A 25,582-nucleotide genomic window follows, 5' to 3' on the forward strand; every position below is an offset into this window, starting at 1 on the left:
CAGCAAAACGGGAGCTGCCCGCTGTTTCCCATCTAGTCTACCGACTCTTTGCAGGCGGCTCCCGAAATAGCGCGACAGCAGCCGTCCCCGCGTGTGCGCGCGTGTGTGTATGTGTGTGTATGTGTGTGTATGTGTGTGTGTGTATGTGTGTGTGTGTGTGTATGTGTGTGTATGTGTGTGTATGTGTGTGTGTGTGTGTGTGTGTGTGTGTGTGTGTGTGTGTGTGTGTGTGTGTGTGCGTGTGCGGGTGTATGGAGAGCAGGTGGGCCCCGCTGTAACCCCGCCCGCGCGGCTCCCCGGCGGCCATACAGCGATGGCAGCAGCCGCCGTGCCGGAGCGGGCTCCTTATTGGAGGAGGGGGCTGTCAATCCGCGGCCGAGCAAGCCCCGCTCTTCGGCGAGCCGCTTCCCTGGTCTGATTCTGGAGCTGCGGCCGGTCGCGATGGGAAGCGGCGTCGGAGGGAACAAAGTTTGCAACATTTGGGCACTCGGCTGCTCGCGGCCGTGATGCTCGCGGTGGGAATCGGTGCCTGAGGGAGCGGCAGCAGCCGGGCGGTCGGCACGCCCTGCTCTCTGCCGCCGATGCCGCTAGCGCAAAGTTATTTAGCGCTATTTTCGTGTGCTAAAATCCTGGATTCTAATTATCAGCCCTCCCCGCCCCCACCTCTCCTCCTAGGTAGGCGACAAATATTTTTCTTCTGTGGATCGCAGAACTTTTGGCGTGGAAATTTACTGACTTCTGAGAGGTCACCGTTTCGGGGAAAGGGGGAAAGGATTTGTTTTCATCGCAGTTGATTTTATTTTATTTTATTTTGGATCGCAGGATTTTTGGAGCTATATGGAGCGATCTCAGGATGGTGTGCACCAGGAAAACCAAAACTTTAGTGTCCACTTGCGTGATTTTGAGTGGAATGACTAACATCGTCTGCCTGCTGTACGTGGGCTGGGTCACCAACTACATCGCCAGCGTTTATGTGAAAGTGCAAGAGCCGATCTCAGAAAAAAAGTTAGAGGAAAGCAAAGAGGACACTTTACGGATTATAGAAAGGCTGGACCATTTGGAAAATGTCATCAAGCAGCACATACAAGGTACCACCTTACTCCTAATCCCCGCGTTGCTTTCCCCCTCGCCCCACCCCGTTGTTTTCAGTGTGCGATCTCCCATCCCCTCCCGCCGCGTTCGGGCAGCGTCTGTGTGTGCGAGGCGAGGCGGTCGTGCGGCGAACAGAGGGGAACCGCTCCTCTGGCCGGAAGCGGCCGGGGCTCCGCGGAGGCTGCTGTGTGTGTGGCGGTGCCCGGCGCGGGGGTACGGCCCGCACTGCCGCTCCGCCCGGGGCTGCCAGCGGGAAGGCGCCTTCACCCCGTTGGGAGTGGGCGCGAGGTGCAGGGGGAGCATCTTCTCTTCTTGCTGTCATCGCTCTGCAGTTGTGATTTTTCTTTTCCAAAAGGCGAATGCAGTTCTTATTCTCCTCCCGTGTGAGCGTGTGCGTGTGTCCGGCTGCGCTCCGGGTTTTCCACTAGTGCTGCTGTAGCGCCTGGGGCCGCTCGGGGTTTTAACTGGGACAGTCTCTCATTTGTGGAATGCCTTTTTAGTTTCATCTCCTTTCAAAGCGAGCTTTGGGAGACGAGTTGAGGTAGGCAAGTGGTGGGGAAGATGATGATGATAATTTCCTGAGAGCTTTGGGGCTTTTACATGACTTTGCTGGGCGATGTTTAGATATTGTATCATTGGCTTGATGTTGTACAGTCACCCTGTCTGCTGAGTGTGTTGGAAAGTAAGAAGGGTGGAGGGTGAATGTGAGCTCCAGAGGGACCATCTTCTTATATTTCTGCAGAACCTCTCCTGAAGGTTCAAATCACTCCTAAATCTGCAAAGGCAGAAGCAAACCACACGGTAAAGGATACCTGACACCAGTGCACAAAAGTTCACCTGCCTCCGGGCTGCTTTGGCCAAGTGGTTTTCTGGCAGCCTTGAGAAGGGTGGAGCGGGCAGGCTGGCTATTCCCTTGTGAACCGCGCTTCTGCTTAGTGCTGCGAATTGTATTAATGCACTTCTTAAAATATGATGCATTACAGTTCACGTTGCCTGTGCCTTCATTTCTCAGATAGTCCTACAATTTTGGGTAAATTACTAAAAAAAGAAACAACAACAGAAGAACACTAAAAAACAATAACATGCACAGTGTTGTGTGTGTGTGGGGTGGGGGTGGAAGGGGGAGTAGGATGAGTTATAGTAGAACCTGCAAGTTTAATTTTCTCTCATGCTCTCAAGTTTTTTTTGTGAACCCTGAAGATGATTTTAAAAAGGGGAAAAAAAATAAAAATATCTGTGTGTGTGCCAGTGGAGTGCACTGTGGAAGCATGTATGAAAGCAGCAGTTTTTCCATGGTTATATAGAGAAAATTCATTGGCTTTCCGTATAGAGTTAGAGCATAATTCTGTTTTGTTGTTGTGAAGCTCTGATAGCTTTATTTCAAGGAAAATCACAGTCTCCTTATCAGAGTGTCACTTGGAACAGTGATTCTTCTCAGAGTCTTGGAGAAAGGGATACTTAAATCAGGAGAGGGTGTAGCGTTGAAATAGAGCATAAACATGATTACTGACTTTCTCTGACTATGTAAAAAACAAACCAGGAAATATTTCCCTTAAGCGTTTGCATGACTGTTGAAGAGAATCTTCTAAAAATATGTAAGTGAACAGCTTGGTAATAAGTATGAGAGAATAGTTGGGGGCAGGAGGGGAAGGGGATGAAATTTACCAAGTTATCCTACCGTATTGAAAACACTTCTAAAACTAAATAAATATATCTGTCTGTTATCCCTTGGCTGAGTTCCTGTGCTTGTACTTTTGCAGATCATAGACTGAGGTTCACAAGAAATTTATCTGCCGGAGATAGCAGAATAAGATGTTAACTTAATTAGGTTTTGCTTTAGTGTTATGAGATGCTCTGACTTCTGGGTCACGTTGCAAAATTCACTGAAGTCATTGGAAGGAATACTTCAAGCACATCAGCTTGACAGTCACGTTTAAGAAATTACAAGTTTGGGACTCGTTGTCATAAGTTGTGTAAATCAGCTGTTATGATGGTTGTGAATTAGATAATGAGAATTAGCTGTAGTTTGCTGCAAAGGTTTTGCTTGTACCACTTTTTTTTTTTATGTTTGAGGAAGGTGTCAATAGCTCAGATGTTCTGCAGTGCTGAACAGGCACAGAATTAGCAAGGGTAATAGAATCACATTCTTTGGGATATCCTGCAAATACAAGCAAGCTCTAACTGCAGCATTTTACACATGAGGTTACTTTAATATTAATTTTTAATTTGTTTTCTGATGGAATTGTTTAATTAGATGGCATCTGGGAATTCTTGTAGCATATGCATTACAATCTTAGGATATTGTATCATCTGTCCCAAAAACGAGAAGGAATAAGAGGTGGCTGCATATAAAACAATTTTTAAAGTAAATAGTTCTTAAGACATAAAAATAAATATATTTTAAGACATCTTCATGGTAAGAAAATGCCATGACTAATATGTATGCCTCATATTCAGAAAGGACAGAATGGAGAAGGAACTGCTGGTACTGGCATTGGCCAAGAATGGGAAATTAGGTGTAGCTGCCATATTGCACGTCTTATAGCTCTGTGTATCCCCACTTCTGCACATGTTTAAGGGCAGTCATTCTTCTGATGTTTTCTGGGTGCTATTAATGAAATAAGAGCATGTGCTGCTAACTGTTTTCTCTGCCTTTATGGTACTTTCTTTCTTCCTTATGTATTAATTTCTGTTGTGTAGTCTACGAGCATGCTGTGCAGGAGTCATGCATTTGTATACTGACTTCCATGCTAAGCTCTGTGGGGCAGGATTGGTGGCAACTGCAGACTGAATAGGCAATATAGACCGCAGAAAGAAGTACTTTGTGGAGTGGAAGCATGATGCTGGGACTGGTGTTTAAGCCTTGAATGCTTTGCTTGGTCTAGTCCAGTTTACAAGATAATTTTGGTCAAATCGCTTTACCATCTTCACCATTTTACAGTGATGATGTCTTGCATATTTTTCTACAGCAGTGTGTTGTACTGACCGTGTTGTTAATTCTGTCTGAATGTTACTCAATCAGTACTTAAAATGTTTTTTCCTTGTAACTGTAGTAGGAGATGTACACTTTATTCTAGCAAGCAACCCGTTGAGGGAGGCTTTGTTTCCAGTGCCTTTTGAGTTTGCAAACAAGGTAGTGTTTTTTGAGATGAGTTGAGTGTGTGTGTGCAAAGGAAAATGAGGAAGAGGTCAGCTGGGTAGGTTTGTGCACAGTGCCATGTTCACAAGGAACGTTCTGGTTCAGAAAAATTCAGAAAACTCTAAATACCTCTTATTCAATGTAAGAGTGCTTCAGACGGATCAAAACACATAATTCATCTTAATAATGCCTCACGGATTGGCTCTGTCAACAAAAAACTTCCCTAAGTTGTGTGAGCATTTGGAAGATTGTGTGAACAGGAGGGACGCTCTTGATCAGATGCTTATATTTTAACAAAGACAAGAGGAGCAGCACTAACAATAAGGTAGTAATAAATGTTTTCTGCACCCTAGCTTTAGGCTGTCACAGATGATGAGTTGAACATTTTTCTTGGAAAGCTGTGCTATGGTTAAGCAGATACCTCATGCCTGCTCTCTTGTTCATCTTATGCAGTGTCATTTTATGTTTTTCAGCTTTCCAGTTTTAATCAGATGTTTACATTTCAGCATTATTTTTAAAAATTTGGACTATGAAATCAACTTTTTCACCACTTGAGGAATCTAAAGAAAATCATGAATTACATGCAATTAATAGTACATCTAAGTTAAAGTTGCATTGCAAATACGTGGTTTATCTCTGGACCAGTTGAATTCATAGTTAAGACCAACAGATGGGTAGTAAGGCATCTGTTTTTTACGAGGAACTTCATTCCTCATCTTTGCCTTGTGCAGCATCTCTTGTCATAAATAAATGGCATGTCAACAACTGTACACACTAACTTGGGAAATTTCATAACAGAGGAGACACAGGTTATTTCTCAGCCTGCTGCTTGGAGTGGTTTGCTCAGTGAATTTATTTCAGCTATTGTTAGTTGTCCTAATCACTCTCTTATGGTCACTTGGGAAGGCAGAGATCTCCAGGGTGTGACTCATTCCTCATTCCCTGTCTCTTGGACAAGTATTAGAATGGAAGGAGTTGTTTCAGAAATGAAACATTGAATTTGGGAACTAAACCAACCCAGACTTTTAATTTCAGCTATCTAAAGGTTTGGGTAAGTTAATATCATGTTCAGTGTCTGCTTTTTATTTGTTTATTGGTCTCAAACATCTGCTTTGTATGGCTCTCCTTTGCAGCCTGGTTAGCTATGTTGATTCAGCGAAGTCAGGCTTGTTTTGATTTGCTGGATTGCACCCTATCTCTTATTTTCATGGTAGTTTCCTTTTGGTAATTGTTAATTGTAAAATTCCCCCAGCTTATTTCTCTCAAACACAAAAACATCTAGATATTTTAGTCATTCAATGTGGTATATTTACTCTGAGAAAGAAATCAGCAGTAGACAGTAAGTAGCTCTGGGAACGTGGCTCTTGCTCCAATATGGAGGACCCTATGTTTACCATATATATACCAGCAAAGAGACCTACTGTCCCAGTGTAACTAATTGCAGAAGAGGGAACTACTTGGATATGTAAGACGTGCAGGATTAATCTCATTAATTTTTCTCCTTAGGCCATGACTTTCCAAGTCATTCTAGATTGTTGTATGCCAGTGCAGATTAATTTGAATTTAACTTCAATGACTTTTCATTATTAGGGATGGATGCACTAAATAAGACGTTAACGTAGTGTTTTCAGGTAGAAGAGTCTCACTAACTTGAAGCACTGTTCAAGATTCAAATAGTTCAGGGACAATATACTCAAGAGTTAATGACATTGGTTATACTGACTGCAACTTGATAATTTAGTATTACTGTTATACCCTTTCTTTTTTTTTTAAATTGTGCTTTTTGAGCCAGAAAAAAAAAAATTCATACGGCTACCAAGTCAGAATGTGCTGTAGCTTTGTAGGTGGAGAGGGAAAACAAAATCTTCACAAAAAGCTAATGTATATTATATTATATCAGGAACAGAGATAGGAAACTCTGTGCTCTCCATAAGTTCTCCTATTGCTAAGCTGGACGGATTTGCCTTTTCAGTCTGAAACTGTTTATTTTTGTAGATGTTTGTTATCTCTGCATAATGGCACAGCTTTAGTGATGATTGGGTTGTACCATGGTCTTTGAGCAGATGATTTATGGGCTGTGCGGAGACGGTGATAGCAATTCTGCTCGAGGCTCTGGACTCAGCTCAGTGTTTCATTTATTTTGGGTAGGTATCACTCAGGGAAACGTTGCTCCAGTTGACACAAAAAGCCTGCAGCGGTGCTGAGATGGAGACTTACCTGTTTTGTGTTTCTGTTAGAATGTTACTCTCTTTTTAGTACTAATGAATGATTTTGTCTATGTGACCAAAATATAGATGAACATGTATAAAAAGAAATGTAAAGCAAGACCTACGTGAAAATGAGCTTGGTCCTAGTATCGCATTCTGTCAGGGCACTACTTGGTTTAAGATAATAACCATTCTGTAATAACTGTAATAACCATTCTACCACTTGGGCATACTGTGGCCTGGGGTTACTTCTGATGTGCTGATTCGCTGTTGTTGCTTACAAAGACATGCAAAGAGAGTGGATGGAGGTGACTTCCATCAAGGCCGAAGACTCGAAAGAGCCTTTGCTTTAAGGAGCCTGGAGTTGAGGCAGCTGTATGATGAGATACAAGTGTTCTTGTTCACTAGCTCAGGAAAAGACTGCTACATCTATACAATAGGTATTCATTGTTTCTACAGTCAAGAGGATGAAGTTGTTGCCTCCCTATCTAATATTACTTCTGTCATTGGCAAGGACATGATTTAATTCTTGTTTGAGGAAAGCTCTTATTGTTGACTTCATACTGTAAAAACATACTTGCTATCCATCTGAATTGTCTGAAGTGGGGTACATAAAGAAAATACTGGGGTTTTAAAAAGTGAATTCTCTTTCAGATATTGAGACATCTGTGGCAGTGGTGAAAATGGCTGGGCTGCTTCCCCAAAGGTACCAGAAAATCTTCAGTTGCCATTAGAATGACCCAAGAATTTGTTATTCAACTGTTAACTGTGTGGAGCGTGACAGGATGTAGCAGCGTATGAATCATCTCTAGGTGGTTAACAGTGATAAGATTATGTTGTTAGATGTGCTTGGCTCAGAGACTGGACCTCATGCAGAGTGCTGTGATGTTTTCAGATTGCTCTCTAGTTTGGAGCAGATACTGTGTGACTACTGAGAATAGGTGAAATAATTTACTGATCTGTAACTGACAAACCCACTTGTAATGAAATGAAATTTCGTTCTAATGCAGAAATGAAAAATCAGTTTTTATCTTGTAATGCCTTCACTGCAACAAATTCTTTTGCTTGATAGACTGCTTTTCCTATCATTTCCCTTATTGGTTTGAATTTAAAATAGTTTTCTGATCTTTCTTGTGTTTTTTTTCCACAAAACTATGTAGAGACCAGTACTACTTCCATCATCTTTTGAGGAATCTTTCTGTGCTGCCCTTGGTATTCCACTGCTATCTCTTTAGCAAATTTTGGGCTTCTTTCCTGACGTCTTAAGAAATAGCTCATTAACAGGCTGTGTGCTTGGGTGGTTTGGACAAACACAGAAATTGGCAGTTATCTGAAACTTAGTGCTTTGTCTTTATGCTGCTACCATTATATCTATTCTTTGTACAGTTATACAATTATACAGTTCTACTGGGCGGATGTGTTCTCTGTGCAATAGCATTTTTTTTTCTGTTTTCTTCATTAGTTTTCTCTGCTTGACTGATGTTTTCTAACAAATGCTATTTATGGCATGATATCCTGAGTTTCTTGAGGCAAATATTTAGGAGCCAAACACACATCTGTAATTATTATAGCTCATCAGTGCCTCCTCTATTTGGCTTTTAAAATAAACAAATGAGAATATTCTCTTTGCTTTTTTTTGAAATATGGAGATGGAGGGCCCAAGTTGCTGCCTTGAAATTCTCAGCCTTTATAATGCCAGACTTTGTCTTTTCAAGTCTGTAATGAATTCTTACTATTTGCTCTACTGAAATTATGTGAAACTTAATATATTATTTCTATTACAATAGCACTGTGGCAGATGGTCGATATCTCAGCTGTCTTGCAGTCAGCACTGTGTACAAAGGTGTAGTGGAATGGGTGCCTTGAAGAGATTCTAGTCTCTGTGGATGAAAGTCAGCAGGAGCTAAGGCAGAGAAGATGAATATAGAGAACTAATATGGCAGATTGATTCAGATAATTGGTGACAGGTTTGAATCACTGCCTGAGTTGCTTTAATGACTCAAACAAAAGGACTTCTCTTATCCCACTTGTAGTAGCTCAGAGAGAGCGTATGAATCCCGCTCCCAACTGTGGCACTGTTGGGCAGTAGCCATGTCTGCTCTCCTGCTGTAGGTCTGGGCCTGACTGATATTAATTTGTGTTTGATGTGAGCTCTGAAGTATGAGGCAAATATCTTTTCCAACATGTATGTTATAATAAGCATACCTAAAATAGCACATAATTGTATAATCCTCTGCTTGGTTCATTTGGAAATCTGTGTTCTCGGTGACTTTGTTAGTAATGTGGGACAGAGTATGAAAATCCTATTATAGCTTTTTTTTCACTTGTCTAAATTTCCTCCCATGTTTTAAATGTGAATGTTTGGATTTTTCCTTTATTGGAGCTGTCACAGGTGATCTCTGAGAAAAGAGGATTTTTATAAGCAGCTTTCTGAACAGTGTAAGAAAAAGTGAGAGTATTTCTTTTTTTTTTTTCTTTTTTTTTTTTCTTTCTTCATCATAGTTAATACGGATAATATTCATAGACAGAAGGCAATTGTGGACTTGACTTCAGGAAGATAATACAGATTTTTAGGCCGGAAAAAGAACTGTGTCTGTTACCTGGATCTACCTAGAGATCTGTTTCATGAATAATCCAAATAATGCAGTGAATTACTGGTCCCCACTTTCATGGTGGTTTCACATTCCTTTGAAGCTTTTTTTTCTGCATCAAGTCATGACTTGCCAAAGGCTTTGCAAGGTGGTTTGGCACGCTGCAGGTAAAAAGGCTGTCAGATAAACTTCTCCAGCAGAGCACTCAGTGAGTTTGTACCTATCCATTATAGAATTATAATGGCAGTAGCTATGGATAGAGAAAACACCTTTCAGGATTTCTGTGTGTGCAGGATAAATAGGACTTGCAAAAGGGCGCACAGCATAGTTCTGAAGATGGTGTTGTTCTATCTGTTTTTCTCTGAGGTATTTTTAATTTAACCATCTGTCTATTGCATGAACATGCCACGTGTGTGATTGCAATAACAGCATTTCCCCCTTCAACCTGTGCTGACAGGAATGCTTTAAGCAGTTCATGAAGGGTGGGGAGAGTAGAGAGTAGTATGCTGTCATTTCTGTGGTATTTCTTATTAGATGTATTTACTTCATGTGTAACATTTTGAAGGATGGGAGGGGTTGAGGAGGAGAAAAGTACAGAAGGTGAAGGCTACTTAAGAGTATGTGATGGTTCTATATCTTCTTACTTAATATGAAACTACTGTTAAATAGAAACTCAATAGCTTCCACTAATGTTATTGAATCTGCTGAAACAAGACACTGAGTTTCTATGAAGTTGAAGGAACAATATGGCACTTCTGATTCTGTTCTAAAAGGCTTTGACTTTCTTTTTGCCTTCAAAACCAGCGATTCACAAATACAAGTCTTAAATTCATTTGGTCCAATTTATGTAGATACTTTAAAACAGACTATTTAATCTGAAGTATGTGTAGTCTCTTTAAGTAAGAAATATTCAGACTGTATGTGGTCTGAATTTCATAAGCAAGACACTGCTTTTGGAATGAAAATTGTATCATTATTGATTTTTCCAGCTTATTATCAGGTATTGTTTTGATATTCTTGTCTTTCAAGAGGCAGCAGTTAGCACCCTGACTTTACAACATGATGTCAGCCATAAAGGATTACGACATCATTAAACTGGGATGTAACAGATTTTAAGCTTGCATTTAGCTAATATTTTATTGTGGTTGTAAAGCTGTGTGAGTTCAAATTAAATTTCAAATTCTTAAGCTTGAAAAACAACCCACTCCACCTCCTCTTACCCCACAAAATTAAAAAATAAATTCCAAATACATGTATGAAGCTGTTTATAATGCCAGAAAGACTAAATGAACATATGCGCTTAAAGAAGCAAGACTAGAAAAAATGGTTGGAAAATGACCAAAGACTTGTATTTAGATAGATCATTCTTGGTTGTAACTTTAATTTCTGTAAGTGCAAACTTTTGAACAGGAATGCTTTTAGGACACATGGGTTTTCATCTTGGTAATACTGTGTTATATTTCGTGTGAATACAGATCTCAACACAGACTCATAGAATCGTTTGCTTTGGAAGGGACCTTAAAGATCATCTAGTTCGAACCCCCTTTTGTAGGCAGGGACACCTCCCACTAAACCAGGTTGCTCACAGCCCCATCCAATCTGGCCTTGAACAACTCCAGGGAGGGGGCATCCACAGCCTCTCTGGGCAATCTGTTCCAGTGCATCACCACCCTCACAGTAAAGAATTTCTCCATAATGTAAATGAATACAAGTTATTTCTGGCAAGTAAACAGTTAAAAAGCACCTTCATAATTCTATCTTTGCATTTGAGTGAAAAGAATGCATGTAATGCATATGGAGATATATACACAAATGTTTGACATATATGTTATTGCTGTATCTATCTGTAAATGTGTGGATGGTGGAGGAGACTAGACTGAGGGTCTGGGTGTCCTTTGTTAAAGGTGGGAAGGATCTTCACCACTGTCTGTTTTGAGCTGACATGAAGGAATCTGTAAGTGGTAATAGAGCCACTGAAGCAAGAACTTAGAGAAAGTGGGAGCATGTTTGCACAGTACCTCAGTGCAGTGGCAGTGTGAACAGACTTCTGTAGCCTGGGAAAGCAAAGGATATTGCCTGAAGTGTGTTAGAGTCAGGTTTTCTGTTGTTACTCTTCTCTACAGTAACTGCTTAATTAGCTGATGGATAGAGCAAAGCCTCCGTGTTGCACTACTTATTAGCAGAGGCCTGTTGCAGGATGATTGACTGCTGCAGGGTTGTAGAGTGAACTGAGAGCCACATTTATTGATTTCTTATTTCAAGAAGTAAGCAAAGGTAGAGCTTCTTACATTGCAAGTCTAGTTCTTGAGCGTAAATTTGAAATCATTCAGCCTTGGATTATCTTCTCATAATTAATTCTTGGAGATGCTGTAAATTTATGAAAGAGGAAAAATACTTGTTGTGAGGAAGCTGGGAGAGTTGAAAACACAGAAAAGGAAGTGTAATATAGTTGTAAGGTTTGAAACAATTATTTGGCTGCTTACAGTAAGAATATGTCAATGTGTTTTTGTCTGCTTGACAATATGCAGGAAATGCCTTTGATTTTTGTAAAATTGCATGTAATTTCTCAACTTTTTTTGATTCTATTGATTAAAGCTTTTCTGCCCTCATAGAGCCATTAAGCGATGAACTGTCTACTAAAAAGAGACTGGCTGTGTACCCAAGAATTAATAAAAATCAAAGTTTAGTCTAATGTATTTCAAAGAATGTTCTTACCTGTGTTTTGAAATGAAGAGGAAAACAAAAGTTTCTGACACAGTGTTGTAAAAGTTGGCTATTCCTGGACAAAACCATTATTGTCTTTGTAAGGTAGGGAAGGAGTCACTCACACTCAGCAAAGAAAGCACACAGGGTCTGGACTACACAGTATAAAAGTTTCTTTACAAACTCTGTTGCATGCGGTTGTTTTCACTTGTATGGGTAGTACAGGGATTGATGCCTAATCAGGCATTTAGGCCCGATTGCTGCTTTGCAATCAGTGGTGAAGCACTGATCACAGTCACTAACTCTGTGGACTGAAGTGTAGTTAAGAGTAGACCTCATTCCCACCCCTCCTCCTCTGATATTCTGATAATATAGTAGGTGGTAAATACAAAACTGGCACAATCCTTGATCTTTAATGAATAAAATAATTCTCATCATTACCAATGATTTTTTTTAAAATCATACTTTATTGTCTTCCTTAGCAATGAGTGGCTATGCTGAAGCTTTCATATGAAGTCTTCAACAAGAGAGAAAATTCAAATCTGGTAGGGACTGTTGTGTCTTAAGATTTATACCTCATGTTTAAAACCAGCTATTGAGGAAGAAAAAACTTTTTTATTTTATTTTCACACAACAGAAGCTTCCTGGACTGAGTTATCAGTTATTACGAACGTACCTGAAATTCTTGCTCTAAGTTCTTTCTATTGAGCTAATATAAATTACTGTCATTGCTATGCCACAGTAATTCATACTTTTGAGATGTTGGGAGGCTTCAAAGTTAGAGGGATGATTTGTGCAGAACTGATTTTTGTTCATTTTTAAATAGTAATTTCCTCTGTCTGTTTAATCCAGAGCCTCAGAATTCTGCCCTGGCTATCCAGAGATCAGGTTGGTATCAGAAAGGTTGTATTGTACTTGCTTGTGCCTATGATAATACGAAAAGAGCAGCTCCAAATGTACAACTGGGCAACTGGGGCTGAAGCATAAATAAGAAGATGAGAAGGAAGAATCAAGTATAAAAGGTAATATAATTATTATATGGGTTATATAAAATAGTGTGTCAATTACAGGCAGTGACAAATACTTGGCAGTGTGCTCTCTGTCTTGTGCCTATTTTTAAAACTTACACTTGGATATCTAGCTAGCAAGGCTGTTCTTGCATGTGTCAATATATGGCTGCATAACTGTCTGGCTGTTTTTGACAATGAACATAGCACAAACAATATAAAACTTTTAACCACAACGACAAATTGTGACAGTGCGAAGCCTGTCAGGAAAAAAAAGTGATGAGATGATAAGGTAGGATGTAGCAGCATAACTTTGCTATATTAAGTTAATAGAAAGAATACATTTTTGCTTTAAAAAAATCATTTTTAATGTATCTCTTTTACTCTCCATTTAATGTTCCTGCACCAGATTTATTAAGGATGACTAGTAATTTGCCTTTCTGCTGTTTGATGAGAACAGATGTTATTTTCTCCTAACTCCCACGCACCTGGAACTGGCAAAATTCCCTAGGCTCATTCAATTATCATTCAACAAGCAGGGCTTATTCAAGCAATTTACCTACAAGGGCCAATTCAATGCAAGGTGGAAAAAAAAATACTCTTTCCACTGAGTTTAAAGTAAACTCTGGAAAAATCCACCTCACTTCACTAAAATAAGTATTATTTCTTTACATATTTAAGGTCTTTTCCAACTTGAGTGAATCTATGATTAAAAAAAAGTAAGAGAGGCAATATTAATATGTAAAGTGTATATTACTTTATACATTTTCAAGACCCAGTTTTCAACATAATAAACTACAAGTTTTTGTTGTTTCTTAAGAAGGAAAATAAACCAAAGCTCCCTCTTGCAGGGCATTTATGTTCACTCAACTGTGCATCTGTATAAATACAGTGATTTGTTTGTTTGTTTTGAAGACTTTTTTCAAAATGACTGCCCTACTCTAAACCTTGTGGACCTATATGTAGCAAGTTAAGAGTTTTCAGTTTTTGGATGTGAGGAACCTGTATATAGAAGGGTTAAGAAACGATAAGTTCAGTCATTGGGTGTTTCATCCAAATGCATTGGAGTTTCTATACTGCCTATCTCTTTGAAGGGAAGATTGAACAAGGAGATCATTATGGTTTCACTCGGCAGGTAGCTCAGCATTACATGGTCATTCATTTGTTCCCCCCACGCCCAGTGAGATGAGGGAAAGAGTCTGAAAACAGTGAAAAATAGAACTTGTGAGATGAGACAAAAACTGTTTTCTAAGACAGGAAAGGAAAAAAGGATATTAGTTATGATAAATAATTACTGCAAACAAGTGATGCCGGGCTTGTCCCCATGCCCCGCTCAGCAATAACTAAAAATGTTGTTGTATTATTGGCATTGTTTTTCTTCTAATGTCAAGACACTGTGAAGAAAAAAATCAATTCTGTTCCAGCTGAAACCAGGATGGAGATTTTGAAAAACGTCTAAATGGCTGTCAGAAAGATGTGTTAAAACATATAATAAGCCAAATCTTGATGACAGCTCGTAACATCAAAAAGCTTAAGTGGGAATGAAGATTCAATTTCCCCCATCATCTTTGCCTGCTTTATTTACCAGAACTCAGAAGTAGTGTTTACACCTTGCATGTGATGGCAGACTTCTTCTGTGGTGTTGAAGGATCACGTCAAAGGAACCTGAAGAATGATCTTTTTATAGTATTGACTTTTAATGGAACGTCTTTCTGTGAATCTTTTGTGCAAATTAATTTTAATTCTTCTACGTATTTTCTTTATTTCTAATGATTACTTTCAAATCAGAGAAATCCAAAATAGTGAAATCTCTGTTCTGTTCACAAAGATAAGCAGGCTTTATACATACGCAGGCTGTTTTTTGATACCTTCTCTTCCGGACAGAATATTTGAACTTTCTGAAGTAATATAATGTAACAAAAATCTGCTCCTTCTTACTCTGTTATTCTTTGCCATGTAGAGCTGCGTGCTGCTTAAGCTGCAAGCTGCTGGTATTCTAAAATGGGAGAAAGGGAAAGGATAGATGTGGGTTCATTTGGAGCCACGCTTTATGTGCCAGTGAGCGCAGTTGTCCATTTTCCCTGCACACCATTAAGGATGATGAACTCATTTATGCATAAATGAACCAGTTGACTTTATTTTGATATTGTCAAATAAATTTGTCTGGGTTGTATGCATATAGTTCTCCCCACTTATGCAAGTTGAATTTGGAGTTTGTTAATATTAACTGTTTTAATTACAATTCTAAACTCCTGTTTCTTCATTTGAAGACAAGGTTAGTTTCTCTATGCTTTTGCTGTAACTCGCTTTCCAGAAGTGTGAAAGCAGTCTGTTTATCCAGCAATCTTTATTTCTGCTTCTTGAAGAGTGCTATTCTTTGAGTACCTCACTCAGTCTTTAAGCTCTTCATAGGCATCCTCTTCAACAAATACTTCAAGGTCTGACTGCAAGTTGTTTTCCCAGTTGTTTGGTGTATACAACTTCATGAATTAATTTATGTTTTAAATTGGCTTTTGATTGTCTTGATATGTTTCAATACAGTCTTTTGCCTGACACAAAAAGGTGTAGTCAAATCAACAGACAGTGTAAGTAAAAAACCTTGCAAATTAGAGATGATGACAAAACTCACAGCTGTCAGAGAAGCAGGCTTTCAGTATAATATTTTTCAAAAGCCTGTAAATCCCATTTCCATAGGTCACTTAGATTCTATTCAATTTTTTTTCTTCAAGTCACTTTGAGGCCTCACTTACTGAATTTCCTTTAGTGCATGTTATCTTTACACACGCATAGAAAAATTATCTCTTAAATTGCTTAAGGCATACCTCGGAATTTTTCCATGTGCATTCCTGGTGTTAAAATTCAGATGAGAGAGACTGGGTGGTTATACCATTTTCAGTACTGTTCTTTCCTATCTAATTGAAACATAGAATCATTTAAGGTTGAAAAGACCACTACATTCACTACATTGACCTAGATCAACCATCAACCCACCACAATCATGGCTGCTAAATCATGTCACTTGGTGTGACACTGACTCTTTTCTTGAAAACTGCCGCGTACTGTGACTCTTCCACCTCCCTGGGCAGCCTGTTCCAACACCTCACCACTCTTTCTAAGAAGTTGTTGTGCTTCATATCCACTCTAAACCCCCCCTGGTGCGACTTAAGACCATTACCTCTTGTCATATTGCTAGTTACCCGGGAAAAGAGGCCAATGCCCAACTCACTGGCCTCCTTTGAGGTAACTGTAGGAAGTGATAAGATCTCCTCTGAGGCTCTTCCAGCTCCTCCATACTGAACGATCCCAGTTCTCTCAGCTGCTCCTCAGAAGTCTTGTGTTCCATACTCTTCACCAGCTTCCTTGCCCTTCTTTGGACACGCTCCAGGGTCTCAATGTCTTTACTGTAGTGAGGGGCCCAAAACTAAACACAGTACTCAAGGTGCAGCCTCACCAGTGCTGAGTACATAGGACTGATCACCTCCCTGCTGACAACACTACTGCTGATACAAGCCATTGGCCTTCTTGCCTACCTGGGTGCACAGCTGGCTCATGTTCATTCAACTGTTACTTTTTCCTCTGTGCAGCTTAAGTACATATATATGTGCAGACATGTGCATGTAAGTATATTTGCATATAATTATACTTCAAGAAATTAAACAAAATTAAAAAATCGTTCTTAGGTTGTTGACATTTCCTTGGACAATTGTGATTTCACATAATACTAGATTTTAGAGCTCTTCTACTGTTTAGTAACACAATGACAGATTTGCTGTTTATAGAAGGGTATTTTGGTTTTCTCTGGTCTTCTCATTCAGCGTTTGAAGTGTCAGTCTAAAAAGAGAGATGCAATTACCCTGTCACCTAAGGCAGGCTTTTCTTCTTTGAAGTTGCTGGCTATCAGTAGTCTAGCTGGCCTACAGTTGGCCAGACTGTTTACTTTCCTCTGTCTCAGCAGTTACCTGAACTGTGACTCACTGGTGGTTAAATTTACCATGCTAGCTCAGTCTTGTGTTTCTCTAGAACATTGTGCTAAATATTGTTGCTTTCTTGGACCAATCAAATGCCTGTGCCAGCAGCATGTTATAATTCTGTTATGTCATTTGGGCGTGTCTGTCCAGATTCACCACTTGTTTGTTTGCTGAGCATAGATATAACCTTTCTAATCTTTGGAAGTTGTAAATGTGCTATGTTGTTATGATGTGTTGCTACTCCTACTATGAGAAATAATGGGCAAACTAATACAAAATTGAGGAGTTCATACAATAAAATTTGCTTATATATATAATTGCTTAAAATCATTAATAGTAAGATTGATATTAAAAGGAAAAATCAAGTATCTGCCTGGTTATATCATTATCTTTCATAGAATCATGGAATGGCGTAGGTTGGAGAGGACCTCAAAGACCATCTGATTCTCTGCCAGGGGCAGGAATACCAACCACTATACTGGGTCACCTGTGAAAAGTTGATCCCCTTCCTTCTGTCTTTTACTTCTGAACCTGATTAAGAAAACTGTGTTCCTTTCAGAACTCTACCTTTCTGGTAACTTTGGAAACTAGTAGATAAGTTGATGAGAAGTTAAAAATCTTGGAAAAAATTATATCCCTATGGTTCTCTCCTTGTGCCAGTTGAAAAGTTGCATTTATTATTATTAGCAACCAGAATATGTATATGGAAAAGAACCCCTGCTCCTCCCTCCCCATAACTTCCTAGACATTGTGAAGTCTTCAAAGGAGTTCAGTTAACCACAGAGGCAAGTTCACATGGAAACTGTCATTGATTCTTGGACTCATTTGGGCTCATTGACATGTCCTAGTATCTTTTCTATGCTTCTTGAAAAGAACTGCTATGCAGAAAGGGGACTATTCATTCTCCTAGTGAGACTAAACTTCATAGTTAGTACTGCAGTGCATTTGCCTTTTAAGAACTAAACTGAATTCTGATTGCAGATGGCTGAAAAACTGGGACACAGCAAAATTAGCAGCAGCGGTAATAAAAGAGATGCGTTTTGCTATCTTCATATATTCATATACTGTGAATAATGTTTTCTGAGCTGGGCATCCCTTTACCGCAGTTTCAGAATTTCCTGTGACAGTGAAGATCTACAATCGTAATGGTCTCACTGGAATTTAGTAATCAGGCTGGAGCACTTTAATGTATACATATATAGGCATGTATTCACACAGTCTGGAAGGAGATGGGTTTTCTTAAACAGATGATTGGAAAATGAAGAGAATCACTCTATGTAGAAAGTGTTGTGAAGTCCTTGTGAATATTTATAGTTGTGTAAAAATGTATATGCTTATTTAACAGGTATGAAACCTCAGAAGACCTAGTTCAGAAATAGAATCTTTAGATCCCTGTTCAGTGGTCTGCAGAGTATTTTTAAAAACATTTGTATAGCTGTAGGAATGTCCAGGTGTATCACTTAAGAAGAAAGAACTACTTCTGTGTTATGTGTGGCTTGTCAACCCTCATGGTGTGGTCCTGGACATATACCACAGATAAAAATTTCAGTGTTTGTATTCTTAGAGATCATTTCTTTCACCATCCAAGTTATGTTCATATTGTCTTGTTATGTATCGTTACCCTCTCAGAACACATGAGACTTTTTCAGAGAAGGACATCGTTTTGTCTTCAGATCACTACTTCACCACTTAAATTTGTCAGTTGATTTTTGCATAATCGTTCGTGCTTCTACTGGAACCTGAACTTCAGAACAGATATTCAGGTAATGTTCTTACCTGCCTTTGCTCAGGGGGTGGTTAAGAACACAAATAATGCTTGCTCCTGGCCAAGATGCAGTTAAAAAAGTTTGACATGTTATTGCCTCACCCCTGTGTTTTCTACTTATTCTCAGCTTAAGGCTGAGCATTATAGCACATACAGGTGTTTTCAGTGATGTCTGCATCCTCTTTGCACAGTATTTTGAGATATAAATATGGGCTCCTGGACAAGACCGGAGGAAGGTTATAAAATTTTCTGGATTTGCAGTATTTAGTTTGCAGAAAGCCATTCAAGGTTTCAGTCTGGAGATTCACAGAAGTTGGAGCAGACTTGTTATTGCTAATAGGGTGATCAGATCCAGGAAAATGAGCGTTTGGTGAAAGTCTGCCTCTCTGAATAGCAGGATTAGTACTTATAATTAATGGTTCTCCCTCCATACTGGTGTTCTTCTGCCAATAGGTGGGGATGATTTTTCTTTCATTCTGGCACAGGTGACACATTTAGCTTGCTGAACTGATTAATATCCTCAAACAAAAGCTTCAGTGTTTACTGTTCTAGAATGAGGCTTGTCAAATCCAATCAATCATTATGTTTATGTAGCAAATTGTGTTTGAGATACATAACTGGTACATGTATTAATATTTTTATGAAACAAAACACAGAAACCTGACTATATTTGGAGACCCTTATAGTGAAGAGAGTTGCTGAAACAATGTTCGCAGCAGGAGGATGTGTTGTTACATCTTTATTAAGTGATTATTTTTCCTTTCATAATATAATTATTTCCTTGTTTCTATTAGCACTTTTCTTTGGCAGATAATTTGTTTGTCTCCTCTTGTTCAGCATCAAATTATAAGCTAAGTGTTCTGGTAAGCTGCTAATTGACCTCATGATGGTTTTGTGTATAACCACTGAGGATGTTCATTGAGACTGACACTAGTGTTTTTTGCTGTTACTAGGTTGGATGAGGTTACTCTTTCTTGGTTTGTTTGGCTTTTTTTTTTGTTGTTTTTATTTATTTTTTTATTTTATTTTATTTATTTTTGCATTGGACAATTCTTAACCTTTTAAAATAACAAATAAAAATTTACAAGAAAGGCACTGTGTTTCTTTTTGAGAGCAGCTGTTCAGAAAAAGCAAGTTGCAAAACGTGGCATAGTAGGGGAAACTCTGATAAGCCATTAGTTTCTGGTGCTTTTCAAATCTGCTACTTCACATTTCATTAGCAGAAGTTCAGCTAGGAAGCTGTAGAGATGTGAATTGTCTTGATGGTGACTGAAGATTCTAAAAAAAAATCTATCATATGGTTGCTTTCTAAAGCATGTACTTTCTAGGATTTCCTGTACTTTAAATTTAGTGCTATAGCAAAAGTTTTAACTTGTTAGGAGGCTTATAGAATCATAGAATCACTCAGGTTAGAAAAGACCTTAAAGATCATTGAGTACAACCATGGCCTAACCATACTATCCTAACTAACAACCCTGCACTAAATCATGTCCCTGAGCACCACATCCAAACAGATTTTAAACACATCCAGGGATTGTGACCCAATCACCTCCCTGGGGAGCCTATTCCAGTGCTTAACAACCCTTTCTGTAAAGAATTTTTTTATAATATCCAACCTAAACTTACCCTGGCACAACTTGAGGGCCATTTCCCCTTGTCCTGTCACCAGTGAGAAGAGACCAGCCTCGCTCTCGCTGTGAGCATCTTTCAGGTGCTGAAAGAGAGCAATAAGGTCTTCCCTCAGCCTCCTTTTCCACAGACTGAACATCCCCAGTGCCTTCAGTCTCTCCTCATAGGGCATATTCGCCAAGCCCTTCACAAGCCTTGTTGCCCTTCTTAGTACCTGCTCCAGCACCTCAGTGTCCTTTCTGTACAGAGATGCCCAAAACTGAACACAGTACTGAAGGTGAGTCTTCACCAACTCCTCAAATGAAATCCAGAAGTTCACAGTAAAATGAGCAGATCTTAAGAATTATAATAGTATTATATGTGAGCAACAATTCTTGTTCTTTAGAGCAAGTTGCTGCTTGTTGCAGTGGAATGCACTTTAATTCATGGGTTGCTAAGAATTCTCTATATACTTTATAACTGCCAGCAATTATTTTTCTTTTAAGATTTGTCATTCATTAAGATCTTCAGAAGTAGTTTACTGAAATAAATTGCCGTTAAATCCTTACTGGAGGAACAAAAGGGAGAATTACTGGAGACAGCTTGGAATATTTTATAAATGACTTTAGGCTTCTAGCACTCTAAGAAACCGCAGTTTGGAAAGACTGTTAGCATTAATCTGATATGATAATGACAGATTTGAGGAGTGTAAATAGAAATTCTTGTGTGTGAACACATAATCTCCAAAACCCATTGTACAATCAATGGATATATGGATGTTATAGTTAAGTTAGGCTAAATAGGTTATCATGCTAAAAAGGAATGGATGGAAAGTTTACCCTTATCTTGGACTCACTGAGAAGATTCCAAGAGGAGCAATCTCCAAAAGAGATCCTTCCCTACTGGTAGCCAGCTCTTAAATGGGGTCTAGGAGAGGTGCAGCCAGGCACCACCCCTTCTGGCAGCACAGGAGAATTGCCTTCACCTGTGCTCCCAGGGCTGACTCAGTGCTCACCTCAGGTGGTCAACTGGAGGTTCAGGCTGTGATTCAGCATTCCCATACACCCATCTTTGCCAATTTTATAAGAAGTGTCTGATCTTAATGATTATTTCTACAACTCACAAGTTTTGTTTAATTATAAATATCTCTTTGCAGACGTTTCTTAACGTAGGCTTAAAAGCAAGAACTTTTTCCTTCCTCATGCTGCTTCCAGCATCCTTGAAATGCTGGCCCATATTCCTTTATCTCATTAAGATTGTATTTATCTAGAACTGCAGTAAAACTTACAGAGAGGCTGGGTTGCCATTTACTCTGTTAATATCTTAATGCCATTAAGCTTGTGTTAATGGCTTCTCTTCCTTGAATGTTTTCCTTCTAGTGGAATGACTCAGGCTGCTTGCTGACTCTTCAGCTGACTTTATTGTACACATTAAATTACAAACAACTTCCTGGGTTTCAGCTTTTTCTTCTGCAGGTTTACACCAGAAATATTTCCAAATCAAAGGTGTCTGCACCAAACCTGCATGGAATTTTACGTCTTCGGGGAGTTTAACAAGTGGGCTTCATTGAGAAGGGAGTTTGGAAATTTCTTATTCCATACAGTCATTTCTTCCTCAGCAGATAGAACCTCCCATAGAATATCCTCCAGAATATAAGCATCTAGTTTCACACATTTGATTTTTCTGATCTGGAAAATGTATTCTGCATCACACACGACTCCCTACTAAAAGTAAAATGCAGATATATATATATATATATACACACACTGTTGGAGGTCCACTTAAAACAGCATTGCAGTAGAAAGGTAATGCGTCTTAGAATGAGGGTCTTCTGTATCAGTAACCTGAGAAATTAGATCAACAAGCAGTTCAAGCAGACTCTAGTTAATTACCCCTAAATTGAGTTCTGCTGTTATAACAAAGAGTTAAACAGAATGGAGATGTGTGGAGGAAAAAAAATAATCCAATGATACATTCTATTTGCTATGCTTTTCCCTGCAACTGTGACAAAAACCTGGGTGTTTATCTGTAGCCATAGTCTAGTTGAACTCTCCAAAGGTGAGGCAAAGTTTCACACATTTTTTAAAAATGATCCTAAATATGAAAGCTTTCAAAGCATTCTTTTTTCTGATGTATTTCGTGAATGAAAATCCTTTATGCTACCTGTTCTTATGCTGTCGCTGCTCAGATCTTACGCCAAACTATTGGAGGGTTTGGTGCTCTTTACATTTGAACTGGCAGGGCTTTGCTGTATACTGATCTGCTTTCCACAAAGATTGGTCTCAGTAGAAAACATACTGTAAATGCAGAGGATATCTCTAGATGTCGTGTGACATTCTCGTTTAAGAAGTATGATATTGTTTCATGAATAGTGACTAAGTAATGTCTTCAATGTGGACTTCCTTTTTTTTTTTTTCTTTTTTTCTTTTACTTATTAAATTTATCTATTTGTCCAGGTAGCAGAGGGTAAACTTTCTGTGTTGTGACTTCCAGAATGCTGGGTTAGGGTCATCAATATCTTCTGGAGTGCCTTCTTTTAATTCTTCTCATTATGTTTTCTTTGAATTGCATAGTACTTGACTCTTTCTGAGATTCTTCTTAATCCTGTAGCTCTACTGATTAGATCTGTATGGAAATAGTCAGCATGAGTGAGATTAATGTAATGTGCTCCACTATGCGTTTAATGGAAACAAATTCCACTTTGAACATGTTGTTTTTCCAGACCAGCCTGTAGACTGTTTCTTGAGTACTTTTTGGAAAGCTACAGATGGAATGTTGACTGTTGAGTTTTTATGACTACAGAAAAGGTTGGGTAATTTATTCTGTATATTTCAGATTATTGTTTTCCTGGTTACAGATGAGATAGAGTTAACTTCCTCCTTAGTGGCTGGTGCTGTGATTTGGGTTTAGGAGAAAAATAATCTTGATAACACACCAATGTTTTAGTTATTACTGAGCAGTGCTTATACAGAGCCAAGGACATTTCAGCTTCTCATACAGTCCAGCCAGTGAAAAGGCTGAGTGTGCACGAGGAGTTGTGATAGGTCTGGGCCAGCTCACTCAGGCTAACCAAAGAACTATGCCATATCATGCTGAACTGTAAAACATGGGGGAAGTTGGCCAGAGGTGGCTGTTGCTGCTTGGGGAATTGGCAGGCAGTGAGCAATTGCACTGTGCATCAATTGTTTTGTATATTCTTTCATCACTGTTGTTATTTTTCCTTCCCTTTCTGACCTATTAAACTGTCTTTCTCTCAGCTCACAGGTTTTACTTTTTTTTTTCTTCTGATTCCCTCCCCTATCTCTTTGAGAAGGAGAGTGAAAGAATGACTGTGTAGTGCTGAGCTGCCTACTGGATTAAATGAGAACAATTATGAGTAAATGTATAATATTTTCTTTCTCAATCATGGAAAAATAAGAAAATTAATGTGTGTATAAAACATAGTTAAAATTTCTTTTGACAGTGGAATTGATGACCAGCTTACAATGTGTGCCAGCTAAGATGGAAAGGGCAAATGTTAGCTCTTCTGCTTGGAAAAATATGCTAATCCTTGTGTAAAAAAAGACCTAGGTAAATGTTCAGATATGTTTTTATGAAACAGTCATCTTCAGAGAAAATTCCAGTGCGTTTTTCTACTTGTTTGTTTACTTGTGCAACTAAGAGGAAATGTATTTCTACAACAAAATGGAGAAAAATACTTACGAGGAGCTTGTTTTCTTTCTAGTACATTTACTGAATCAAGTCAGTAGTCTTACCATGCTATCTTTTGAAATTTTGCTGGAGATTGAGTCAGTGACAACTCAAGGAAAAGTTAAAACAAGAACAAACACACAAAATCAAACAAAAACAAAACAAAACAAAAAAAACCTCCAAACAGCATAAATCCATAAACTTTGCTAAGAGTTTCTCATCTCAAGCCTTTGACTTAGTGAAGGCCAGATCTGTGGTACATTTAACCTGGAGGTGACTTTTTAACTACAGAATCACAGCATGGTTGATGACTGGAAGGGATCTCCAGAGGTCATCTGGTCCAAACCCTGTGCTCAAACTGGGTCACCTACAGCAAGTTGCCCAGGGCCTGTCCTGATGGCTTTTGGAAACTGAATTTCTTCTGCCTGAATGTATGGAAGTCATTCTTTCATATAACTGTTCCCAAGCTACAAACAGTTTTCTGGGCATGGCATGTGTTTAGTTACTTTCATTTTATTGCTTGCATCCATCAGGCTTATCATTATTTGGTGTTCTATACAAGTGTTGAATTAAGATTATATTTCTACATCAGATGATGTTGTCTAGTAAGAAGAAGTAAGGAAATCAGGAAGTCCTGGTACTGGAATTTTTTTTTCCTGCAGGTTTCTGTGAGACTGAAACTTAACTCAGTGCTAAAGTTCTTGGGAGTGATGTGTTAATACAGTATGCAAGTCTGCTGAACACTGCTCTGTGTGGCTGGATGTTACTTGAAAGGATATAAGATGGAAAAGGTCAAGAGAATTACAAAACCTTATTTGTTGCTTACAAAACAAACAAACAAACACCAAGAAACTAAGGAAAGGAAACTCCAAAAGATTAACTTCTAAATATACACTTCCTTTAATCTTAACTACTTCAAATTCATTTACATACGTTTTTTTATTAGCAGTTTGGAAAACTGTGGGTCTCACTAACATGTAGTTAATTTATCTTGAATAACTAATTTCCTTGCTTGATAATTTTAACATTTCTGGTTTAAATCAGTTCTATTGAGGTGCTCTTGAGAAGGAGCAACAAAATTTGTTCAGCTAAGAAAAGCCCAAAGTGAATACTTTTAAAATAGTTGTCCTCATTTGTAGAGTGAGTTCTGCTTATCCTTTTTCCTACCCAAAGATATCTTGGTTCACAGAAGAAAAGGAAGGAAGAAGCCTGTGCACTATATTAATTATTTTGGAGTGAATTCTACACAGCACTCGTTTTCACTTCCATTATCCTTACATGAGCATTATGGAAAGTGGCAGAAGGATCCAGACTTAACATTTGTGTCATGACTACTTGTAAAGATGTAAAATTAGCTCAACCCTATGTAAGTCTAGATTAGTCTGTAAAAACAGCTGCTTCTCTCCTTAAGCTATACACAGAGCTGAGGTTGAGTAACTTGCATGTTGATGCTTATTGCAAAAGGATCTTAAGATGACCATTTCACTTGTAGATACCTTCTGCGTGCTTACAATTAGATGAGGTGAATCCTCCTTTAAAGCTTCATTAGTCTAAATCTCTTGAAATGAGTGGAGCTAATTATGTAATGAAGGCTGACAAGTCTTACACTTTGTCTTTTAGCATGGTGTTGATTTTTCCAACTAACCAGCATTCTATTACTTTTGTAACCTTTTTAGGTTGGCTAGTGTTAAAATATATACAGTCCCAAGATGTTTGTATCAGTGTTTTAGCTTGATTAATATTGTTGATGGTAGACATGAAAACATGAGAGAACAAACCTCTCCCTTGCAAGATAGGAAACACGGGCTACTG

General features: G+C 38.8%; 1 protein-coding gene across 2 annotated transcripts in view; it reads left to right on the forward strand.

The window, feature by feature from the left end:
• Positions 1–380: 380 nt before the first annotated feature.
• GALNT18 (polypeptide N-acetylgalactosaminyltransferase 18) overlaps positions 381–25,582 on the forward strand; it is a 210,502-nt gene continuing 185,300 nt past the window's right edge. The window contains exons 1-2 of one of the 2 annotated variants that reach the window (XM_052693154.1): positions 381–675; positions 823–1,088. In XM_052693154.1, the coding sequence (XP_052549114.1) occupies positions 854–1,088 (235 nt within the window). In that variant the 5' untranslated portion in view covers positions 381–675; positions 823–853. Of the gene's footprint in view, positions 1,089–25,582 lie in introns of both variants that reach the window. The other variant, XM_052693155.1, reaches the window with a different exon arrangement.

Source organism: Tympanuchus pallidicinctus, unplaced genomic scaffold (genome assembly GCF_026119805.1).
Source record: "Tympanuchus pallidicinctus isolate F22 unplaced genomic scaffold, pur_lepc_1.0 scaffold3, whole genome shotgun sequence".
Taxonomy (NCBI): Eukaryota; Metazoa; Chordata; class Aves; order Galliformes; family Phasianidae; genus Tympanuchus; species Tympanuchus pallidicinctus.